The sequence below is a fragment of the Maniola jurtina genome, chromosome 15 (genome assembly GCF_905333055.1).
Source record: "Maniola jurtina chromosome 15, ilManJurt1.1, whole genome shotgun sequence".
Taxonomy (NCBI): Eukaryota; Metazoa; Arthropoda; class Insecta; order Lepidoptera; family Nymphalidae; genus Maniola; species Maniola jurtina.
In genome coordinates this window covers 5,516,155-5,541,502 of record NC_060043.1, presented here as the reverse complement: position 1 = coordinate 5,541,502, position 25,348 = coordinate 5,516,155, and the positions used below count along the sequence as shown (strand labels likewise).

At 35.2% G+C, this 25,348-nt stretch overlaps 2 protein-coding genes across 4 annotated transcripts in view; both read left to right on the top strand.

Annotated features, from left to right (window-relative positions):
• Positions 1-5,094: 5,094 nt before the first annotated feature.
• On the top strand, positions 5,095-14,622 carry LOC123872884. Of its 2 annotated transcripts, XM_045917482.1 has the most exons (8): positions 5,095-5,272; positions 6,844-7,018; positions 8,689-8,778; positions 10,423-10,623; positions 12,428-12,697; positions 12,787-13,129; positions 13,213-13,469; positions 13,744-14,622. In XM_045917482.1, exons 2-8 carry the CDS (start codon positions 6,869-6,871, stop codon positions 14,074-14,076), a joined length of 1,644 nt encoding a protein of 547 aa, XP_045773438.1. In that variant the 5' UTR covers positions 5,095-5,272; positions 6,844-6,868; the 3' UTR covers positions 14,077-14,622. The 2 variants fall into 2 exon arrangements, with proteins under 2 accessions (XP_045773438.1, XP_045773439.1); XM_045917483.1 differs by lacking the exons at positions 5,095-5,272; positions 6,844-7,018; positions 8,689-8,778 and adding an exon at positions 10,178-10,339.
• A 1,098-nt stretch (positions 14,623-15,720) lies between these two features.
• The window catches only part of LOC123872627 (integrin alpha-PS1), a 114,633-nt gene continuing 105,005 nt past the window's right edge, over positions 15,721-25,348 (top strand). For both annotated transcript variants that reach the window (XM_045917016.1, XM_045917015.1), the window contains exon 1: positions 15,721-16,153. In XM_045917016.1, coding sequence (XP_045772972.1) covers positions 15,978-16,153 — 176 coding nt within the window. In that variant the 5' untranslated portion in view covers positions 15,721-15,977. The remainder of the gene's footprint in view (positions 16,154-25,348) is intronic.

Below are 25,348 nucleotides of genomic sequence, written 5' to 3'. Positions count from 1 at the left end.
GATACACACCTCTTTTTGGGTCGGGGGTTAATAAGGTAGATACTACCTACCTTAATTAGGTATTATTTAGGTAACTAGACGCTGCTTTTTATCTGTTATTCTCTATTCTAGTCTATCTTAGAATACTTGATAGGTTAACAGTATAAACCACCTTACAATGCCTAATTGCAATCAGGCATTGTAAGGTCTACATCTCCTGAGGATGCTCCGGTGTCGGGGCGAAACATACGTCGAGTGGTTTTGGGATCTGTGTGGTTCTGATCTGTCTGGTTTGGCGGATTATATATAGCAAATTAAGCTTTTGGTTCCTTGTATATCATGGACTTGCGCAAAGCAACGCCTTTTTCTATACAACAATATTATTATAGTTTCTGAGTACCTAACCCTAAAAATCAAGTCCAATTGAATAAATTGATTGAAACACATGATAGGATTGCATACTGTTTTAATCAAACCAATCTTGCCATGTGGGTTTTCTCTTCCACTTACTTAGCCCGTCTCTGGGATACATCGGAAATCGGAATCATTTCATGATAACTTTCTTCGTCTCCCCATTGTTTAAAATATTATCTAATGCGGTTCACAAATAAATCGAAAAAAAATATCTGTTTAGGTACTGGATTTCGACTCTAGGATTTATTATTAGGTACAAGTCGGGATTTTATCGTTAATTACCCAGATCGACCACGGGCTCTCCAAGGCACATAAAAACGAAAAGGCCAAATTCGGACTTTCTTCGGCCAACACCCCTTCACACCGGAACAGCTTCTAACCCTATACCTACCAACATCGATATAATATGTAGATTGTAGTTTTTCATCGAAGTACCTATACCAAGCTCACTTTCGTTCGTGCATGGAGTACTGCTGCCATTTATGAGTTGGGATGGCTCTGCCTGTACCTGCACGCACCAGCTTAATTCATTTAATTCGGTGGACAGTGGCAGCAAAAGCACTGGAAAATTCTAAGATGCAAAGCTTAGAACATCGGCACATAGTTGCCTGTTTGTCGATATTCCACAGGATGTACCTACTTCGTAGAATGTGCTAAGGAACTATTTGATCGGGTTTTACCCCTCGTCATTTTACTATCGGACTGCGAGGCATCGTAAAGGTCTGCAGTATGCACCCCTGCATAGTCGAAATTTCACGGACTCGTACGCAGCGATTCGTTTCCTCATTCATTGTGCTAGAATATGGAAAACCGGCTTCTGTTTTCTCCGCCAATTACAATATTGGGGCTTCCAAAAAGAATAATAAGTAGGCAGGAAAGCTCAGGTAAGAAAATATACTTAGGTAGGCAAAATCTAGGCAAGCGTGCTAGGCTGCATCGTCACCTACTTTGGTTCGATAGCAGACAAACCCAGAATCATAGACAAACCCAAAACCATATGTATCCGAGTTGGGTCAAGTTGCTTACCCAGCATAATGAGAATGACTGATAGCGCTCATATTTAAGTCATACACGCCTCCCGGATGAGAAAACTGGATTTTAATTTTCAGAGACGTACCTAGATAATAATTTTTTACGCAATAATAATTTTACATTAAGATATTAGATAGATATTTACTTAAGTATTAAAAGATAAGAGTCGTCTCTGTCTAGTCGTACCTAAATGTTATCTTTGTTTTATTGCCATCAAGGGATAATATTTTTATTTGATTAGAGTCACTGTTAGTTATTAACAATGGCTTTGGCGAATGTGTTTGAACAGTGCTTTTAAAGGTACCTACTAGCTGATGCCCGCGGCTTCGTCTACCTGGATTTATGTTTTTAAAACCCCCGTGGGAATCGGGAACTGTGTATCCATCAATCTAACTATCTATCACTCTCCGGAACTTGATGCGTTGCTCTTTTGCGACGTGATTGAAGGCCAAAACAAGAAACAAATAGGTACACTTTCGCATTATGATGAAACCTACCTACTCAAAATACAGAACAACCTACCTATAATATGTGTGGTAATGCTTTACACTGATTTTTACACACGTTTTTATTGTAACTAGGTAAAGGGCCGTTGCCCTATGACTATTGCGTGTACCTATGCCAAAGTGAAAACATTCTCTGGCAAAGATATTTGATGATATCACATCACATCACACTTAATATTATAAAGGAGAAAGTTTGTATGTGTGTGTGTGTGTGTGTGTGTGTGTGTGTATGTTTGTTACTCCTTCACGCAAAAACTACTGGACGGATTGGGCTGAAATTTAGAATGGAGATAGATTATACCCTGGATTAGCACATAGGCTACTTTTTATCCCGGAAAATCAAAGAGTTCCCACGGGAATCTTAAAAAACCTACATCCACGCGAACGAAGTCGCGGGTGTCAGCTAGTTGATACATGAATGTAAATAGGTACATTATAATAGTTATGTGACATTGTTGTAATTGCCCGCCAATTACAAATCATATCAATTTATTAAGAGTTGGTAAGTGTTATTCAAAATAATGCTACAAAATATGCAGCAAATGCATAAAACAAAAATTTATTATTATTACTTAGTAATTAAATTAATTAGTATTAATTAGTAATTAATTATTACTTAGTTAAATTTAAATTAAATTAGTACTTATTATATTATAAAAAGACCAATATATTATTTTAGTTACTTACGTTACTGATTATATACCTATCTATTATTAATTTATCGATAGTTACGAAAACAAACAGCTAATACTTTTAGAATATAGAAGTTAAACTTTAAAAGCCTGCTTTTAAAGTTTTCTAGGAGGGTAGCATGAGGATAGTTGCAGGATTATTTATTTAACTTTTTCTATGGAAGAGAGAGAGCAGTATCAAATAAAATTCATTAACATCTACGTAGTTACTTCCCTATAGGCACGTCTAGAAATTGAAACACGTGAAGAGTATTTTAATCTTTAAGGTTTTATAGCTGACTTCTCTTATCTCGAAGAATATGTAGGGCAAACATCCGCGGACTTAAAATAAATCGCTCTGTATCAACATAAGTTTAAATCGGGGATTGTTAAAATTTCTCAAGGATTGTATGAACTGGTTTCAGTACCTAAGTAATTAAAGTCTGGTTTGATTCAATGCATTTTATACCCACTTAATTTTTCTAGATTTATGTTTGGAAAAGCTAATCTCAAAAAGCTCTGATCGAATTATATTCAAAAATTCCAGGAGGGTTGCCAGCAAACATACATTAAAAAAAAGAAAAAAAAGCAGTCTACCATTTTGTAAAAGAACAACTAAGGACTTTTAGTTCTTCAAAATCTCTTGAGCGTCTTTACCGCTAGGTACTATAGTATCTACTTCAAGGTTTTAAGCTATCAAGATCCGATCATTCGAGATTCAGGGAAAATGCTAAAAGTGAAAACCACATTTAATAACATAAGTAGGTATTGTGAATAAATAATACTTCGCTACGTACCTATTCGTACCTATCACAGGTCGACAATTTTCCTCGAGAAGCGGAAAATCAATGTAAAGCCCCAAGAACCGCGGTCGTCTAAAAAGTAAGAAAGTAGTGATAAGAACAGGATCAATCGTTACCAAGCCATCGTTGTCGTACCAAGTTTCGATCTTTTTATTAAACCCATATCCCTTTGATGGTTGCTACACGGCATCGTACCGGAACGCATCGCCTGGCAGCACAGCTTTGCCGGTATGGTGGTAATCAGCCACGACTGAATTTTACCATGTGTGTGTGTGTGTGCATGTTTGTTACTCCTTCACGCAAAAACCACTGGACGGATTTAGCTGAAATTTGAAATGGAGATAGATAATATCCTGGATTAGCACATAGGCTACTTTTTATCCAGGAAAACCAAAGAGTTCCCTCGGGATTTCAAAAAACCTAAATCCACGCGGACGAAGTCGTGGGCGTCAGCTAGTGGAATATAAATTCGTGTCGTAGGTTTTTATTAATTTTTGAACATTTTAGAATAAGTACCCGTGAGATAACTATGAATTTCAATCTATTAGTTAATTATGACAAATCCCTAAGTCCGTAAGGAATTATTCAATGAGGAGTACCTACTTATTTACTATTGTTATGGTTGATAACAATTCCGTAATCGTTTCCTTCTATTCTTAAATCTATTGACAAATTAGATTATGATGCATTTTTGTAGTGTACCTACCTACTTGTATATTAAATAGATGACTAAAAATTATATCAGTTAAAAGTAGTTTTATGTAAATCTGAGTCCCCTTCCGCTCCACGCTCTTTATTCACTTTATCCCTTTGTAAATGGATTACACCAGAAAACTCGCAATAATTATGTCACCCCTTCATTCAGCTTCACTTACTCGACATTCGTTTCGCTACCGAGTTCCCTGGCCCGCCTGGCTCACCATTTCCTCCTTCGCTCCATTCGGCCTCGTAGACTCGCTTCAGGACTTTCGCCAGCTTCTGGCTTCCCACTTACAAAAACATTCTATAGGTACCTACCTAGGAGTTGAACAAACAAGACTGCGGGAGTCGGGGTGCTCCAATTTCGTTCTGGGCTACATTTCACTCACCTACCCATCACCTACCTAATATTTTGATAGCTATACTTATGCAAAAGTTTTGACCGGAATTCCAGTCAAAATTACCTTTGCCCAAAGCTGTTCGTCAAAAGTTGTTTTGACTGTTTTTTTTTTCAGTTAAAAGTTGTTTCAAATAGACAAGAGTTTTGTATGTAACATATCATTGCTAGGACTACTTTTTATTCATTGGCTCCTTTATTGATTATTCAATTATTCATAAAATCTGTAACCAGCTAGTCATGGAATATTACTTCGTGTGATCACGGAGGAAATTTTTGTTATCACTTATCAGTGTCCTGCAAATTAGCAAATATCACACAAACCGGTCTATGCCTTGGACGTACCTTGGACTGAAGAACCCTCTGATGAACTTCGCACTGAAAGGAGGCCAGTGACGTCTCTTCACGTTTGGAGACGGTATCAATAGCTGGAAACGCATGCGTAACACCCTGTCTCTGTGTGTGTGAGTGTCTAGCGGAGCACGCGGACCCTGCGTGCTCATACCTCTGTCTCTATCTTCCATGTAGCACCATCCTCTTCATACGCAGGCAGTGACTGGGGAGGACCGATTACTCAAGTTTAAAATACCTCATTCGTTACGTTTAACCCTCAGTCGTGTTCGAGTTGCGCTTTTAAACGTTTGCATTGATTCACCGTGTGAAACGTCCGCAGTTGTGACCTAAAATTTGTATTGCAGATTAAATTTGATTTCAAGATATTCTCCTCTCCCACGACCGAGAGAAATTTATCTGAATCTTAATTTCGTCGAGGTAAGAATTTGGAATGAATTTATGAAATTATAATTATAATTACAAGACAGTATGTAAGTGCAATGCGTTTTAAAGAAAAGCTGAAAGAAAAGTAAATGTTCCAGAATTTACAATTAGAGGTAATTTTAAAATAGAATGTTCTGGAAACAAAATGGCAGGCGGTGCAAATGGCTGGCATGGATGCAACGGCCAACGCTTTCTCTGTGCCGCGTTCACCGAACTAGAAGTTAGAACTTGATCGAAAGTATTTGCACCTACTTTCTCATGCGTATCAGCTGTAAATATTTCATTGAATTCACGTGTTATTTTAACGGTATTTACATGTGGATATTTATCAAAATAATGCACACTTGCAGAATTTTAGCGTCACCGTTTTTAGCTATTTTTGGATTAGATGTAGGTTGGCTAGTAAAATATAACTCGAATAATCTAGAATAGCTTATTATATTTTGATGTTCATTCCTTTTCTTGAACCTTAAATTTTAAAAAAACAAGGTAGGTATTATTATTATATAATATTATTATTTGAATTTCTTATTTATAATTATTTTCACAGAATATTCTACAACATTTCACAGTTTTAATATTCCTGTTATAAACTTTTTTCTTACTTATACCTGTTTCCAAGCCCAATGCGTTCAATGACGTCCAAGGGCAGCTTTTTGTATTGGATACCCTTTTCAAACCAGTCTTCCTTTTTCTTTTCATATGTTTTTGTCAACGGGAACCTACCTGTATCACATCCTTTAGTATCGGTGATACCTTAGTATCTATCACTGGTAGAATTTTAATATCTAATGTCTTTAAATCTAGTTGTTTGAACCATATTGACTCACTAACTAACTGTATGTTAGTTAAATAAGATATCTACTGAAGGAACTGTTGATTAAAAAGTATTTGTAAATATTGAACGTGTTTTGTCCTATTTATTTTTAATTTGAATCGTTACGTTATCTAGGCGGTAAGCCTATTTCCTCATCGTTTTTATTCTAACCATAATAATGTCCTACATATTAAATGTATAATTAATGTTGAATTTTGAATAAAAATACATAGTTTAAAGTTAATTGCTCTGTATTATTTATGAAAGTTTTTAAATTTTTAACGTCGTCATCTCTTTTATTAGGTACGAGAGATTTTATTGATTGACATAATAAATATATTGCATGCCGATAACCTTCTCCTTCCTGTTGTTTGTAGGTAAATTAAATATTTGCGGTTTAACGGTTTCTCTATTTAATCTACTTTTAATTATTGACAGCGACTTTTTACCCCGTTGTAGTAGTAATATTGTATTTATATAATTTACGAATGAGCGCGATCTCTGTATTTTCTACTGCGGAAAAACCAGCAATTTCTTTGTTGGGGAAAATTTCATCTGAATATTATGTTGTAATACTGTACGGATAACCTATTTTTGAAAAGTTTTAGAGGATAAAAACGACAGACTTTAGTTTACTTGCTGACTAGTGAGTGAAGTGACCAAAGCAATTTATTTATTTCTTATACTATCATGAAATAACCCTTAAAGTCACTTAAAAACTTCGTCTTAATAGTGCTTTCTTTATCAGGTAAACAAGAAGTAAGGCCATCAAGATGATGTCAAGCCAAGGAATGGAACTGCAAGTGGAAGAAACTCCCTTGGCTCTGCGCCGTCTTTGGAATCTCACCCGTGCTCGTCTTGCTGGCACTTCCACTGCTCTCGACGTTGAACCAGCTCTGGTCGAAACTTTACCTTCAGCTCAGGTAATGACCTGATTTAGATATAAGACAAATACATTTTGATCGACTTGTATTAGGATTCTTCGCGCGACCTCTCGAAAGTTCTCGTTAAATCCTGCTCTACGGTATTTTAAACTTCATGCCTACTTAATTTATTAACGTTTAAAATCACTGCTATGAGAAAGGAAATTTTATTAACTCTGTGGCCAAAAATGCTTTCATTTTGCTGTAAGCTTTTGTAATGTGTGGTTTGGTTGAAACACGATACATTACAAATCCGTAATACAGACAAATAACTAGAATATCTAAATATTTTTCTCTGGGGATAACTAATAGATACTTTTAGGGGAAGCATGTCATAATATGACGAAATTCATTACTTTTTAGTTTTTAAGTAAATAGTTCTACGATATCATTAATATTGTGATTTGTGGTAGCTAATGGTTATAAACTACACCTAAAGCGATTAGTAATGTAAACGCTCATTATCCTATACAAATATTGATAATATCTATAATATAATATCATTGTTTTATTGATTAAACTAATTACCGACTTCATGATCTCATTACCTAATTGTTAATTCAGTATTCTATTGGATTTCTTTGCTAGGTAGGTAATAGGTATACAGTTCAAAAGTTTTTTTATTGAGTTCTGCAAAAGGACACCTGTACCGCAGCTTCTTTGCAATATAGACGGCTGTACCTGCCTAAAAAGTTCGAAATATTTGGGAGTGACCCATGAGACAATATTTTGATTAACCTTGAAATATATATTTATGAACAAAATCTGGTATGAATTCTGAAAGTAATAACTGCTAATTTGTTCGCACAGTTTATTATATCAAGCGTACTAAATACACTAAGGTCATATCTACTGACCTCACCCAATACTATGCCCTTTAAACATGCTTCACTATTAAATTCAGTAACAGATTCAATTCCAGCAGCACATTCTTTAAAAATTTATCATTATAACATTAATCCCATTTAAAGATTTAAATGTAAACACAATTAGATATATCCCAGAGCAGATTTTGTAAATTATAATATGCACTTCAATGTTATGCTGATATTGCCACAAGTAGGTACGAAGTACTGAGTTAGATTTTGATCCATCATTGCATACTTATTATATATCGATGATCAGCAATCAGTTTACTAAACTGCATTTTCAGAATAATTAATATTGAGGATATTTTGAAGTCAAGGGCTTTTAAAAGTTTATCTTAGTTTAGCTTGTCCTCCTTTTGCTATCGTAAATAGCGGTTATCTCCGTTACAAACGAGACTGACTTGGATTCACCGCGTGACATCTTTACTACCTAAAGTCCTTGACTTGATAAGATCCTTACGACTCATTAGAAGGTCATTTATTACAATCAAAGTCTTTAAATAATAACCAAAAATCTATTTTAATAAGTTGAAGAGACATCAAAATTCTTCGATAGGAAATTCTATGAAGCATTGAGTATAAACAACTATCAACCATCACGAAATCATCCATATATCATAGTTTACCACATTATATCATATTCATCAATCCATTACGGAAATGATCGTTTGGTTTTCTTCCGGATTATGAGAATGCTAATATTATTCTTTTTATCTGATGATGTCGATGATTTCATTTCTAAAATAATTTATGTTGGTTTTTAGACAAATAACACAGAATTTATATTATGTTGGTTTGCAGGAGCCTGAGATTGCACCGAAAAGTTGTATTCCTACTCCTAGCGATTATGAGAGTGATGGTGAAGAGGCTTTCCCTGATGTGGATGTACGTGTAAGTATAACACAACTTTTTTTTTCTACATTAAACATAGTGAAAACAGTCCTACAAAAAAATTCTGCCGATGAAACCCTACAAGCTGAAACTATTTCTGTTCAATGCTACGCCCAATGCACTGTATATATAGAATAGATGATTGCCTTTTGATGCGCAATTTCTCGATATCTGGTTCGGGCCAGATTTATCAAGAATCTTATTTTGTACGAAAGGGTTGAGGGATGATTTCCGAAACTTATAGCTTTTGTCATTGTTATTTTAAAACATTAAACATGTTAGTTAGTATTAATACTAATAGTTTAAGATTTGCTGATTTTAATATTTTAGGATTATTCATAACATGCTGATTTATAGAGATTATTTTATCTTTTGTCACAACCAGACCCAATTTGTCTAGACATAGATTACACAATGAAACATAACATGAACCAGTAAACACAGCCACAATTAAAGTACCTATCAATCTTTAACTAGACGGTCTTTTAGTCTCGCCTTTGATTAAATTGAAAATTTGTTGCGCTTCAGTGCTTTAGGTATTATTTGGAAGGTCATCAACATTGCCCAATACATTACTAAGGTTTCATACAACTATCGTAACCAGAAAAGGATAACCATAATATCCCAAATTTTCACTGTGCTCATTCTATGGTGGGAGTGGGACCATAAGATTACCAGCCCTATTGACAATTTTTGTTTTCCGGGCGATCTCAAATAGCCTCCAGGTGAAATTTTGACTGAATGCGTAGTATATTTTCTACTTGCGGAATTGTGTAGGTGTATAATTGTAAACAGTGTACAGAAAAAAGATGTGGGCAAGCTTAAAAATAGATCTAGCATTCTTTCGTATGGACTTTGGTCTCTAGATAAATCGCTGCAATTGAGTACATTTTAACTAATTGCTAAAGATACTACCTACCTACCTACTCAAGTTAGATGTATTCTTTGTATTGATTTATTGACTATTTTGTGTGTCGTCCTTGAGATATAATTGACTGTCACGTTTCTTTTCATCTGTACTAATGCCAACGTCGGTGTAGGTATCTACTATCTACTTATACTTTTAAAGTCATCTGCTTTACTTTTAGATATACATATTCACTATATGTATAAGTATAAAATCAAACAAAGCCTTAGTTTGAATTATTAGTCATTTTTCTTTTGATTGATGTTCCTAAGGGATTTCGCAAAATATATAATTAAATGTAAATATATAATATATAATCAAATTGAATGTAAAGTGTTCTATTACGTAAATTATACGAAGTTGTACGTAGTGTTACGTATTAAAACTGTCATAACAGTGTTTCATACAAATCAAATTTTCTTGGCATGATTTTAAAAATGTTGTTTAGTGAGATATACTTTGCCAAGCTATGTTTACACATGTTTTAATTGTAGATATATTTAACTTGCATTATTCCTCTTGAGTGCGGCTTGCAGTCTGGTCACTTTTTGGCTTTGTTGATAAATTAAAAAATATATGAAAATGATGAAAACACTAATGTGTGAAAAATGTGACTGCAGCTGTTATGAGTGCTTGTGTGTTAGAATTAAAGAGGTCGGAGAAATTAGATTCCCTTACACGATGAAGTAAAAGTTAAACGAAAAATTGGGAGAAATATCAATTAGTGACTTTTTCAGGAACAACTTGAAATTCCATCAAAATCTTTTTGGACTGGAAGTGCATATGAGAAGGAGGTTTTACTAGATGCTAGCACCCTTGGAGATGTGCCTGCCGTATACCGTGTTCCGGCCCCGGCACCTCATCAAATGCCCGTCATTGGAGTGTACATTGATCCCCGAGTCAGAACTGGTTTCAGATATAAAATCAGACCAATGCAGGTGAGATGAGAAATTCATTTGAAATATTTGAAAATATTCATCACAATTTGTGGCACGTTAAAGAAATCGTCGCATTTTGTATTTGATGTAAGAAGTGTTGATGATTGCTTAGATAGGCAATCTTCCACATTTCGATTAATAGTAAATAGGTCTTTGGTCCAATTTTGACCAGCGACGATACTTTAACTAAATTTGTTCAATGTGGCTTGATCATCGACTCGTGGATAGGTTAAATCGATCAGCTTTTGTACCATCAATGTGATGCTTTTCGACTTTCAATACAAAAGAAAAACTATGAAGATCCATATTAGTTTTGGGGCAAAATTTTTCACTGAACAGAGAAAGAAATTGGCTTTGTGTATATTATTTATTAATGCGCCTATTGAGTTGAGTTCTGGATTTGAATTAAACGGTAATCTTATAACATGATACTGTGTGCAATAAGTTATCGATCCCACGGCGTTAATAATATATTATGAACATTTTGCGTCTCATATATTTCTTTATTTAGTTCTGTTAATGTTCTACAAATCCTCTAAAGTTATTTGGTTTGTGAGCATGAAGAAGATTTTTGCAAGATTTATCTTTTCAGAATTCCGGAGGATGGTGAGTTTATTTTCCGAAGTAATCTTGCGAAAATGTTCGTAAGCTATGCGAAAAATTCTTAAGGGTTAATCTGTTGTTCTTGTTTAAAAATTACGACTGAACATATAATTGATTATTTGAAATATTTACCCTAAGAGTCTTCGCAAAGTTTTATTACATATGGTTACAACCCTATTAATAATTAAGTTTACTCAAGTTTTGCGTTAAGTTGCACGATAAAAGTAAGGTTGTCATCTAATACTAAGGAATTGTTATTGTTATTGATTTCTAATTCACATATATACTTAATTAATTATTTTTACCGTCTTATCTTGAGCAGTTAAATCCATGAGAGAAGTTAATTTCATTTACCATGTTATATTAATTTATATTGATTGTCAACTTTTCAATATGACAAATTGTAATGGCAACCTTATGCTTAAATGTTAAAAGATGCTGTAATTTTTAATTTGAATCATTTCTTATTTTTGAATGATTTAATCAAGATAGTCCGAATTCAACTCTAAAGGATCACAAGCCAAGTTCAGCAGTTCGAGTATTGAATTGGGTACCATTAGGTTAGAGGGTGATAGACAGTGAGTAGCGGTGTCCGTTGCTGAAATTTACAGAATGGAAATATCATCAACGACAAACACTGTTGACTTGCGTGTATTTGCCACTGGTTGTGTGCCGTTGTAGGCGATGGTATGTGGATCGTCCAGTTTTTCAGACCTACGCCCAGAGAGGCGCTCACAAAACAAACTGCAAGAACGCTCGCAGAGACCCGACAGGTCGATCTGACATTCTGGCCAGCAGCATGTTATAGGTAAACCATAAGTATCATTCATAAGGGCTTCATGCCATTTTATCATATTTTCCCCATTAGACAATTTTCACGTATAACTAAAAATACATACTTATTGTACTTTCTTACATACTTTAACTTTTCATAATCATAATATGGGAATTTGCTTACATGGGATTACAAAATATATAAAAAGTATAACATAAATATTTACATAAGCTTGTATTAAAGTACCTTCGAGTTTTTTAATATTCACTTTTCTTTTTATTGCTATTAAAGAAAGTAAATTAAATTATCCTCGAAATAAATTGAAGAGGGCAAAAATCTCAATTTTGTTACCTAATAATCAATTATAAATCCAATTTTAGTTAACCCCGCATGGGCACCGTATAAATCATATTTTGAACATTTCAGGCTTTGGATGCCCCGCCACTATCAGTGAAGCCCAGATATTTGTTCGGTGGTAAGGCACTCACCCTGGAGTCAATTGGGCGTGGATTCGCAAGACGACTCACCTTTGAGCCCGTTGATTCAACTCTAAACGAAAATACCAATTACTTTTGGTCTGACTCCCGTCCAGAAGGATTTGTATTTGAAATTGAAGCAGTATCCGTTGGAGACAAGTTCACTATCTATGACGCAAATCATGAGCCTCAAGGAACACTGGAGGTTGTCCAGCAGCAGGTAAGAAATGGTTTTGAAAGTTCACTACTTCATCAGTAAAGTTCACTATTATTATTAAGTAGCTAAATTAAATTATTTTCTCACTACAGAAAAACCAAATTGAGCTCGAACAGAAAATTTCTGACGATGGTACTATTGAGAAAAGAGTAAAAATAAACACCTTGTGTAAAGTGGAATGGTATGAGAATGATGACGTTACTAAATTAGTGCCCGTAACTGGAGTGGCTATACTTAAGAAAGGACGAGGAAATGCAGCCGTCACTAGAGTTGTCAACGTTGCCATTGGTATTAAACAACTGAAGAAGGGATATGAACTCAAACCTGGCATCAAATCGTCCTCAAGGAAAATCACTGTCAACGGAAGTGACATCAAAGATATCCCTTGCCAGTACTCCGTTGTAGGTCTAGAGAGATATGAACTTCCTGTTATCGGTGAGTTTCTCAAAAGTAAAACTTTTTGTAGAGTAACTTCATAATATGCGTAAAATAACTCATCTATACTTTTTAACTTTTAGGAACGTATATTGACCCTCGCATTGTACCTGGATTTTACTACCGCGTGCGACCAGCCAACAGCCGTCACCATTTGTTTGAAGGCCGTAGCCTGTTATTACAATCCATTGGAATGGGTTACGGAAAGCGTATCACTTTTAAGCCAGATACGCTTAATGCACCTGAAAACTATTTCTGGTCAGACTCCCACCCTGAAGGTGTCGGTATGGAGCCACGTGCTGTACACCCTGATATGAAATTCACAATAACAGGAAACGGGGTGAGTATCATAGTAAAATAATTTATATATTCTCATTTTTGGATTTGTGCCAATATATTAATAGAACTTCGTGATATATAAACGCGCAGTATGTCAGACTATTTGTTTTCTTTATAAAATGGCTTATATAGGTACTTATTTCTTTGGCATAAGGACAGTTATTTCTAATTTCGCCATTGGATTAGAGCCAACGCCTACGGATCAAATTTCAAATAATCGGTTTCTTTTATAAGTTTGTTGGTATAATTTTCTCATAAAATTTTATTTATTCCAGGGACTCCTTGGAGAAGCGGTGGTGTTCCGTGCTGACTTGCCACAAATCGAGGAGAAAACTGAATATGTTGACATCCCAGGCAAACGAGGAAAGGCTGTTCAGAAATACATCCGAGTAGACGTAACGTGCCACGTGAAATTGGCTACTACAGGAGGTGGCTCAGTGGATTCCGAAGTGCATCTGATGAAAGTTTCAGGAACAGCACTGGTACGCAAAGAACCCAACCAAGCAACTGCTAAATTGGTGAAAGTCTTCAACGTCGGTTTGGACTCACAACTGAACCTCTTGTTTGCGCACTCACAGACTGAACTAACCTTCCATCCTCTGCCTTAAATATTGCACAAGCAGCGAATGGTATTGCAATACAAGTAAAGGGTATCGTTCTCAATAATATGTATTGTAAAACCAAACTCTACCTGGCGCGACAAAGGTTCCATCAAATGTCAATCGATCTAATCACGAGTTTGCAACCAATCGAGGTCAATTTCTAGTGCTGCTTGCAATTTGGTTGCAGAATCGTTTTGGCTGTATGGCTGAATGGTTTAAAGAGATTGTTGATTCTTGGTACGATGATTAGGAAAATCTTCACCTGCAACATATCACTCAGTTTAAATCTGTTTCTAACTTTCTCCCATCAGAAAGTTGACAGGATATTTGATCAGTATTTTTATTTAACCGGATAACTATTAGATACTTTTGAAATAAATCGGAGAGAGTAGTAAAAGACTATAGCATTCTGTTTTATAATTTATACCAAACCAATGACTTAAAATACTTTTGAAATTGTGTTAATTAAATCTGATAAAATTGTTATGTTATCAATGTTTCTTATTTAATTACTATGTATGTCGAATATTATTTTAATAAATCATTTTGTGTAACTTTGTTGTTTCCTTTATACCAGATACCTACTATGTTAAGGCCTTATTATTATGATCAAAAGTTTTGCAAAAGCTAATACACAAACATGAAGTCTTAAAAATTATAAAAGGCAATTAATTGCCTGCAAGTAGACCAAGTTACATAAATGAAAATTTATGTCTTCGTCGATATCATTATATACTTAGTATCGATTTGCTAAAATCATGGAACTGAATCAGCTTAGCTTATTACTGCTAGAATTATGGGTTACTGGGCATACAATGTGCGCAAATGAGGTATGTTAATCTTATTTTAAATGAGCTGGTAAAGGTTTGGATGGGATTCCACCAGTTTTGTTAGACTGGACAATGGAGATCAGATTGTGCACGCAATCATGCGATGATTTTTATGTAGAATGAGAGACGAAGGTCCCTACCAATGCGGGGCATGTTGCCCCGCATTGGTAGGGACCTTCGTAGTTGTTCTCAGGCATTCCTTGACAATTTATTTGCAAAAACTAGCTATACTAAATAAGGATTCTTTGGAATTTCTCGACATTCTTTTAGTGCTGATCTTGACTTTACAGAAGTTTTTTGATCCCCACAGTCAGTCATGGTACCCACTCACTATTAGCTAGCTAATTATTATTAGCTGTATGTTATATTATTAACATTGAAAAAATAGATAAATATTTAGATGATATGGTTGATAAGAAAATGATCTAAGTTACAGAAGGGTGTAACTTACGTAAGTAATGTATTATTGGTTCGGGAATCGAAAATCGCAGAACTGGGCAAAAAAACAAATTATAGCACAAAATAGGCAGATTGGCAACGTGATAGCAAAAGTGGCAAAACTAAACATTCGAGGATGGTTTAAAAAGAACGTATATTTTAATGATACTAGATAATAAGTAGTAGAGAGTACTAGATTAGACATCTATTAGCGAGGATATGAACTTCATAAGTAGAAAGAAGATGAGTCAATATTCCACGAAGAACCAATTCATAAGAAACGATGCCTATAGATGGCAGCATAGTTGGAATAATATCACCAATATTCTCTCGTGCTGTACTAGATGGCGTTAAACAAAATCAGTTCTCTATTTTATGAGTTCAGTCGCCTTTAGCGGGCGTTCAGCCGCTCGTACTGCGCGTAGTATAGAGGCTTGTTGTGTCTACGTAGAGGCAACAGAAATTCGAGTAAAGTTGAGCGGGAATAATCGGCCGGCGAACGGCAAGCGCGCTGGGGGTCTTTTGCCCATCCGTTTAACACTTTTTATACGAAAACCGCGATGTGCCAACTAATAACTGGTAAACAGTGAATTGGTGCGAAAACACGATTTTAAACTCGATAAAACAACGAACACAACGATGGCTGCGAAAATCGGTTTCAGGAGTGTTATATTTTTGTGCATACTATACTGTGTCACCAGTTTCAACTTGGAACCGCGGATTCCTGTGATAAAGTTCGGCGAGCCTGGCTCTTATTTTGGATTTTCCGTGGCTGAACATCTCACTATTGGTAGTAACGGCGAAAATATTAGCTGGTAAGTAGTTCAGTAGGTATTAGTTAATCTTATGAATAATAAGTTATGATGTCATGTGTGAAGGTCGCCTCCTTACATGTGTTTGATATTGCTCGTTGATCGGTTTCTGTGAGTATTTAATACAATAAGAATTATATGTAGACACGTTTGATATCGGGCTATCAGAAGTGCGTTGCCCTTATCAGGAATGTAGAGCTATTGATAATTCGAAGGAAAGTTTTATAGGTGGGTGTAAATACATAAGCGGATATTTCGTAAATCTTTATTTTTATTATCTTTTGTTCCGATCACTAAAATGTACCTTTAGCAGTGGCTAATGGATTCACCATGTTTCTTTGATATAACAGATAAAAATTTGGATAATGTGTTGCTCCTTGTGTTGCTCCTTGTTAGCACCCGAAATATGCCTGTAATTTTTATATTCAAAAGAATGCAAATGGTTTGTGCTTTTGTTTTTGTCATACTTTAATGTTTTACACTATTTTTCTAAACGTGTTTCATTTTTTGGGGAAACAAAGATTGCTTTCGGCATCTTAGTAAGCTTAGCGGAAGCACAATGTCTGAAAGCACTGGATGGTGGTGATAGGGGCTTAACCATGACGAAAGCAACTTACCTATACTACAGTTATGGGTTGCATTTCATATTATCTACCTACGCATTTCTACGACTATGTACCGTAGTATTTGCCTACTACATGATGCCTGCGACTTTGTTCGCGTAAGTTTTGGTTTTTAGGGTCCCGTACCCAATGGTTATACCCTTTGACAGACAGCAGAGGCGAATAGGTACGGAGCTCTTCTCCGCTGCTGTCGGTCTGTCTGCCTGCGTATCACCGGCGCGGTCTCTATATACGAATACGAAATGAGTTACAAACCTGAAATTTTGGTATTTGGTGTAAAACGTTGACCCAAAACTGAATATTGAATTAGTAATTCAATTAAATTAGGTTTCTCATACATGAAAAAGGAGTCGGAGATTTTTTCTTACTCTAATGTGGTATCTAAAAGCTCATTGAGTAGAGTACGAAAGTTTTTGGGGAATTTTTTGGTTAAAAAGTATCCTTCACCAAATATGCAATCTATTTCTGTACCGGTCAAAATCCGTTAAAGAGATGGGTCATGAAAGCTAACAGACAGACAGGAAAACATACATAGTTTTACATTTATAATATTACATTTACAGTGTCCCTGTTCTTTGACAAGATCTATATTTTTTTTCAAACTCTACGTTGCCTTATTAAACTAAGACCAAGAAAAGACCTAGTTGCGTCGCTATGTACTAAATTAACTGAGTTCAATAGTTGTTGTACTAAGGTTACCACTTATCAACTTAGGCTATCTTATCTTCCAAGATTGCATAAGGCACGTTTGCGTTAGTGAAAGTTATAGGAAGGTTTACCTACCTAAAGGTAAGTATAAGTTACATTTACCTACTTATGTACATAGAAAAAGTATTATGTAAATAGATACATACCAAGTTGCCTTCTTTCTGCATCGCTGCTTCAATTTTGAGGATCGTGGATCCAATTTGCATTGTACTGCATAGCATTGGTGTGATTTTTGCTACGATGTTCTTCCATTGCTCTATATTTCCTATCGCGTGGATTGCAACTTGCTTGGCAGATAGGTGTGTCGGCCTTTTCTTTTATTTGGTCTGACCTAAATATTTTGAAATCGTTTTCGAGATCCAGCCCTGAATATCAAACAAAGTCCGTTGTTCATAGTCCTTCGAACCGGAGCATATTTTATTCTGTCTGTTTTTAGGGCTCAACTGAAAAGCTTTTATCCTAGGACAAAAAGCTTTTGATCTCAAAACTAATAATGAAAATATTACTGTTAGATCAAAAGATACACAACAATGTTTATGAAAATAAATGATTTTAATTTATTTGCTTAGTTCCAACAGAATTCTTACAAAACCTTTCCTATGGTTACGCGTTTCCACGCGGACAAAGTCGTAGGCTAAAGCTATTAACAGGAACCTGTATTCGAAAAGCTTTGAGGCAGTAAATTATTATATTATTTTGTAGGTTTTTGGGACCGAATACATGTTTCCTATTACGACCTACTTATTCATATTTTGAGTGCAATAAAAATAGATGTTTAAACTTAACAACGTATATACGTAAGTATAGTACCTACTATTATAAACATGTCATGATATGAATAATGAATGTAAGTTGGCGCCGGGAGGCTGTGACCTCAATAAAGATCCAGGAAGAGAATATGGAACTTGGCATCTTGTTCGACTAGAAAGTGCATTTTTCAGTAATGTTTTTCGGGTCTGGGCTGAATTTCAGCGTCCTGATTTGAGCTTATACCTAAGTACTACAAAAAATGATACGAAGTCTTTTAATATGCTAGGCTGTACAGGTAATATTAAGTATTCTGTGGCTGTACTGTAGGTACGAGCCTATTATACCTACTCTGGAATGTATAAACACCACAACGATTTTGTTTCAGAATTGTTTTATATTATCTTTTTATGAGAGTGTTATAAATGTTAGGTATAAATATAATACAGGAAGTAGGAACATAAATTTTCTAGATAGATTTTCTTTACAATTCTGGCACGTTAAACTTTCTAGATGATGCTGAAAATCCTGAAAACCTTATTGTAGTCTACTAACAATTTGATAAGTTATAATCGGATATATAGATACGCACAGATTGCGATTTTTTTAATATGATTTATAGAGACATAATAAGAGAAGAGATTATCACTGAATATCAAAAAAGTAATTTGAATTGAAGTAATTTGATTTTCTTAGATTCGAATTATTTGGATTTCGGGAATAATAAATGCTACCAAAAATAGTTGGTTAAAAAAAAAAAACTGCATGAATGATTGTAGTGCCTTACCTGGAAACTTACTAATAACAATGACTCAAAGCGGGCAGCAGTTTTGTTGCTAAGATTAGGCGTAGGTATATTGCAAATATAGATAACTGTGTACATTGTACATCCGTAACATATTCCAAGTTAAGTAACTTGTACCTACACTAGAAATAACTTTGGCCTACCTTTTCCTAGATAAGTACTAATTTTACACGGAAAACACGGAAAAAGAAAATTCAAAAGTATCAAATTACCATAGCAGTGGTAGTGCTTCTTTGTTTTCACGTGTAGAGCAGAAAAATCTTTGTACCTAAGATTTTGATGGCAAATTCAACGACGCCTAAAGATGGGCTAAAGGATTTACGTTTGAAGAAAAAGCCCGGGCGGGTCGCTAGTTTTTCCTAAAAATGCACTTCCTAGCTAAAGTACAAGTATCTTGTGAGTCTTGCGTGCAGCCAAGGTATTTTAGGCTCTATAATAAGTATAGGAACGCATTTGAACGAATCCGACGCTATATTACTGAATACTATAAAATGTTCTGCATCGCCTTGTTTGCTCAGTGAGTCACAGCTAGTGCTAGACAAGTACGTTCAATTTCAAGAGATAAATGTACTAACGGCGTATTGGAAGGAATCCAATAGACTTCCGACTGGGTGGCGCGTAGTTACGACAATTATTTTTGATTTAATGCAAAAATATATATTTTAATACCTACTGCAAGTATTACAAACATTTTTTTAAATCTATTTTTTAATTATTCAGCTTTTGAACTACGCTGTATAATATTATATCACACTTCACACAATAATATTATAAAAGCGAAAGTTTGTATGTGTGTGTGTATGTTTGTTACTCCTTCACGAAAAACCACTGGACGGACTTGACTGGGAATGAAGATAGATAGTATCCTGGATTAACACATAGGCTACTTTTTATCCGGGAAAATCAAAGAGTTCCCACGGGATTTCGAAAAACCTAAATCCACGCGGACGAAGTCGCGAGCTTCAGCTAGTGTTTATATAAATAAGGAATCTATTTTTTGTTTGAAAAGCTTTCGAGTGTTAGTGGTACGGTCTACGTATGCAGAAGGAAATTGCCATTCAGTCTGTCCCAACGATAGATCTAATAACATATCACTGGTCCCGAAGTCCCACCTCCCTAATGCCCAATCTTATTTACTTTTAAAAAACAAACTTTGATACAGATATTATCAATATACCTAACTTTGATAAGGGGATGTTGATTGTAAATATGTCAATGGACTATTAACATAAGTTTTTAGAACATAGTACCTACCTAAGTAGGTAGTAGGTACATATTTTAAGAAGTAAGTATTAAGTATCACTATTAGTAGCGTACTACATACATAATATGATGAATGTATATATATCCCTATGTATGTATATAACCCTTCAGGAGCCAACTTATAATATGATGAATATTATAAGTTGGCTCCTGAAGGGTTATACCTAATTGAACAGAGTACCTAATAGCTTCCTTATTTAGAAAAAAAAAAAACACTAAATAGGTATAAATTAATTTGCATTCCTTTTATCTATATATCTGTTAAACTAAGCACAATGAAACCTAATTAGCTATGTAGACTGTTGTAGAAGTCGTTTTTTGATTCTAAGAAGAACCGGGGCATATGGACTAAAATACCGATCTATTATTATGCGACATACTTTATATTGTACACATGCTCTTGACACGCACGTGGGAGTGCACAGCTCGAAGTTTGCTCACAAATAAAGATATTCTCATTTTGACAAACCCGTAAAAATTGTTTAGATAACGTGTTTGTTTAGGTCCCGTTATAGACTGATATAAATTTTTACTACTCTCCCAAACTCCCGCCCACATGCAAGCTCACAGATAATAAAAAAATAACGAAATACTAATAATGGTATGAAGTGTAAACCCTAATAATTGTGATTTCGTACGTATGTGCGTGTCATTAAAAATAAATAATTATGTTACCGGATGCCCGCGACTTCGTCCACGTGAATTTAGGTTTTTAAAAATCTCGTAGGTTTCTCCGTTGTGATGCTATTAAATGACGAACCAACAAACACACACACTTTCGAATTTATAATATGGACAGTGATGGAAAATGGTAATATTCAGATGGAAAAGGATCATAGCAATTAGTAGAAGACAATATAGGGAACTCGAAGAAGCGTCCCACCAAAAAAACTGTTGAAGTTATTATCAAATGGTTGTCTCGATTGGAATACGAAGATAAAATCGGTTGCCTACGTAAACATCACGTCTCATTTCTTTCAATGAAGCTATTTCTGGCTAAGCAGGGTTGTCCCCCAATGACCGATTCACTCTAATTAAAACGTTCACACGTCATGCTCAGCGGGGCTCTCATCTGTGAACGAATAGGACCCTCTAATTTGTGCGACGAATTCAATGAGCGAGTCATAACGACTCATTGGGAACGTAAACCTACGTGAGGCCAGTAGACTGAGGTTGAAATCTGTAGAGCGCACTTTGCTTAGACTTAAGTTTCAGTTAAAACGAGACAGATTTAAGCCAACTGTATAACGCTGTCTCGTTTTAACAGTGTCTTTAAGTCTGAGCAAAGTCAAAGTGAGCTCTATAGATCTAAGCCTTAGTGGAAGGTACGGTACATATCTGTTGTATAAATAGGTTTACCTATTGTAAGCTACATATTTGAAATGGTTCATTGATTACGTTGAAGAATGTAATGCATACTTACCTACTAATACATGCGAAAGTGTGTCCGTCTGACAATCTGCTACCTTTTCCACGGCCCATCGGTACTTACAGAGATAGATACTTATAGATATATACTTATATCCCGGGGATGGACATAGGATACTTTTTATCCCGGAAAATTAAAAAGTTTTCACAGATTTTTAAACACCCACACGTTTAATCGATGTTCAATTTTTTTACAGGGTTAGTTTGCATATACATCTATCATGTGAAATCGAAGAGTTCCTAAGGGATTTTTAAATACGTAAATCCACGCGGGCGAAGCCGCAAGCATCATCTTAGACCAAAATAGTTTTTAGGTAATGAAATAGTCAATTACAGAAAGAATATAAAAAAAATGGTGCGGCAGAAAATATTATTAACTCCACTTTATATTGATAAGTGTTCTCAGAATTAAAACAAAGTTGATCATAAATAAAGTCAAACTCTTTTATTTTCGCAGCAATATCAGGTTTTAGGGGTCTTGTTAAAGAAGACTAATCTGTTGCATATCTTCAATGTAAATCGAGAAGGCTTACGGCTAAAGTAACTAACCGCACGAATAAATTAAACTCCAGTTTTTGTTTTATACCCATTTAAAATCACAACACTTTAAAAGCCTGATAAAGATATTTTTTTAAATTACCATAAATTGAGGAAGATTTTGATAAGATCACTTGTTTTGAAATGCGTCAATAAATTCGCTTATTAACTAAGCGAGTACCTACATTGATATTCAAACTAATTTTGGAGTTTTCTCTTGTAAGGGACTTTTATTTTATTGCACCCGATGCGACCGAATGTTGAGCTGCTAACGGGACACCCATTTTCAGAATAATTAGTATTAGAAGTATTGAAAAATGCTTTGAGTGCGATTCTTTCGTCTCTTGCGACTATTTAGGCTCTTATGTTTCTTCCGGATCGTATAGTCTCTAGTACATAGTTGGTATGCGATCATTAGCTACATTTTAAAACCTATAGGTAGGTACTTAGTTCTTATGTATACGGGATAACCTGATCCGCCCACACCTTCGTCAACACTGCTCTCAGGTCTACTCTTACATACTACACAGTAATATATTCTGGTTTGACGACATCGCATACTTGTAAAGACTTCATCGAAACATCATTTATCATCGTTATCCCAAGAAATATGAATAAAATGTCTTTTCCACGCAAGTCCATAAACTGCTGCGATTTAGTTTAGTTAGTAGTGTAGTTTAGTTTAGTTTAGTGTAGTAGTTTATCTAGGCCTATAGGCCTAGGCAGGCCTGAAATGAATCCTCATCTTTTATTTTTCATAATTGTCATCTTTCATAATTGTTTTTGGGTTAGTAAACATATCCTTCCATGACTTATTCAAAGTCGGTACTTCCTTCTTGATATGACCAAAAGTAGTACGATGCAGTAAGGATAATGAAAATTCTGTAGGTCTGCCGTATTTATTCCAGGTTAGTGCGTTTTATAACTAGGTATCATCACGCAACTATGACAGGAACTCTTTTTGAGTTCCTCAACGAGAAACTATTCCAGTATAAATAAGTATTCATTAAAAAATACGTCATTAGGTACTTCAACTAAAACAAACCAAACATGTTGTTTTTAGGCTACATTTATCCAACACAAGTATGCCCACAGATTTGTGAATAACGCAGTGGTTAGCCTTGTAAGGTCAGCATTTTTGTATTTTAAATAGATGTTATAATATTATTATGAATTTTTCTTTATTATTGACCTATTGACTCAGTGTGTTTTATATGCAGCGGGCGCTCAATTCATTGAGCGACGCCTATTCAGTAAATCAATAGCAAAATAATGATTATATCATTTGAATAAAATATAGTTGCACATGTGACAGTTAAAATATAAAATGATTTCTGTCCCTTTAGCGTAACTATACGGAAGACACTATACTCGTATAAACCATATATCAACAGCTATTAAATATTCGGTAAGTAAATAATAATTAATTATTAATTTGTACTACCACTGGGTACCTACCTAATACCTACCTATATATTATTTCAAATATTTCAAATGTTATAATAATAACTGAATGACTAATGACTCTTTATTATCCATGCTCAGGTTATTATGATTCATCATGATCAACCCATTGCCGGCCCACTACTGAGGACAGGTCTCTTCTCAGAGTGAGAAGGGTTCAGGCCATAGTCTATCACGCTGGCCCAATGCGGATTGGCTAACTTCACACATCTTTGAGTACATGGAGAACTCTCAGGCATGCAGGTTTCCTCACGATGTACCTATTCCTTCACCATTAAAGCAAGTGATATTTAATTGCTTAAAAACGCACATAACTGAAAAATTAGAGGTGCGTGCCCGGGATCGAACCCTCGACTTCCGCTTAAGAGCCGGACGTTCTAACCACTAAGCTATAACAGCTTTATGATTAGTTACTTGTAAGTAATTTATCTAAGACTCTACAGCTTTTGAGTCTTGCAGCTCGATTTACAGTTCTAATTACGCGCAATTCGTATTTGCTACTTTGTAATTGCCTTCTATTGTTTTGTTTATTTAGGCAAGTAATTAGCTGATAAAGATTCAAATATTATGATGAAACGCGCAACTGAATTAACGACTGGTAGTTACGACACCTTAAATCGCCTCAGGCACCTCACCGCAACAATTCGACGATTAAGCTGGCTGGATCACGACCAAACGGTTGCAAATTGGATACCCGCCTTGTTGTTTAATAGGTTTATTGTTGTGTCGATTACGTCACAGAGTTATTTGACTAGTTCAATCAGTAGTTCTATTATTTTAGGCGCTAAGCCAGCCCTAAATAAACTTCGGGATAATTCTGGCAAGGATAGTTTGGTTTACTTTGAAAATCTGAATCGCAGCAAAATTGCAGACATCGTAGAATATTGCACTATCGATAAAAGGTTTTTAAAAATAATGAGAGACGATCTTCATAGTAACTACGGTTATCGCTGCTTGTGCTCGGGTTGCAAGTTTGTAAATACTTTTGAAAGGAATCCCGTGCTGTTCAGTCCAACAGTTGTTGATAAAAAAAGCTTTCAGTATTGTTTGGAGAGAGCGATAGCCTTTCATTGAAGTAATTAGACGGACTTGGGCGCGTTTGGAACCCTCGTAGCTTTAGTTTTAAGTTACGTAATTAATTATCACCACTATATCGTACAAAAACAATTTCGATCATCAAAAGGAGTACAATTGTACCTACTTTGATTAAGTGATTTTAACTGTGACTTTGACTTTGAATTACACCCTGAAATATTGTTACAAAACAATTCACCGCTTCATGAAACTATAAATGGCTTTACGCTTTACCCATGGGATACAGTGCCAACTACTAACTAGCACACCAATGTTAACGATATCATATCAGTGTAACCCAATTCGTTCCACATCTGCCTGTACTCTACATAAGTAGATAGAGTCGTAATCTCCGCTATTTTGCTATCTGCTTCACTAAAATAAATCGTGTGATGCTATGAAAAATAGATTCATTTTATGCTATTTTGTTGTGAGTATAGATTATTCCAGCTATACTGACGTATTTAGTCGACGTAAGTAGGATTAATTTCGAACTCATCCGGAGCGCTTTTCCACAGGAACTCAGCTCTTTACGCCTAGTCGGGATTA

What these genes read in the sequence shown, in the direction of transcription:
- LOC123872884 (XM_045917482.1), top strand. Translation starts at nt 6,869, where the DNA reads ATGATGTCAAGCCAAGGAATGGAACTGCAAGTGGAAGAAACTCCCTTG. An exon ending in ATAAAATCAGACCAATGCAG is followed by an intron (nt 10,624 to 12,427) that starts GTGAGATGAGAA and finishes TGAACATTTCAG; the next exon opens with GCTTTGGATGCCCCGCCACT. An exon ending in TCACAATAACAGGAAACGGG is followed by an intron (nt 13,470 to 13,743) that starts GTGAGTATCATA and finishes TATTTATTCCAG; the next exon opens with GGACTCCTTGGAGAAGCGGT.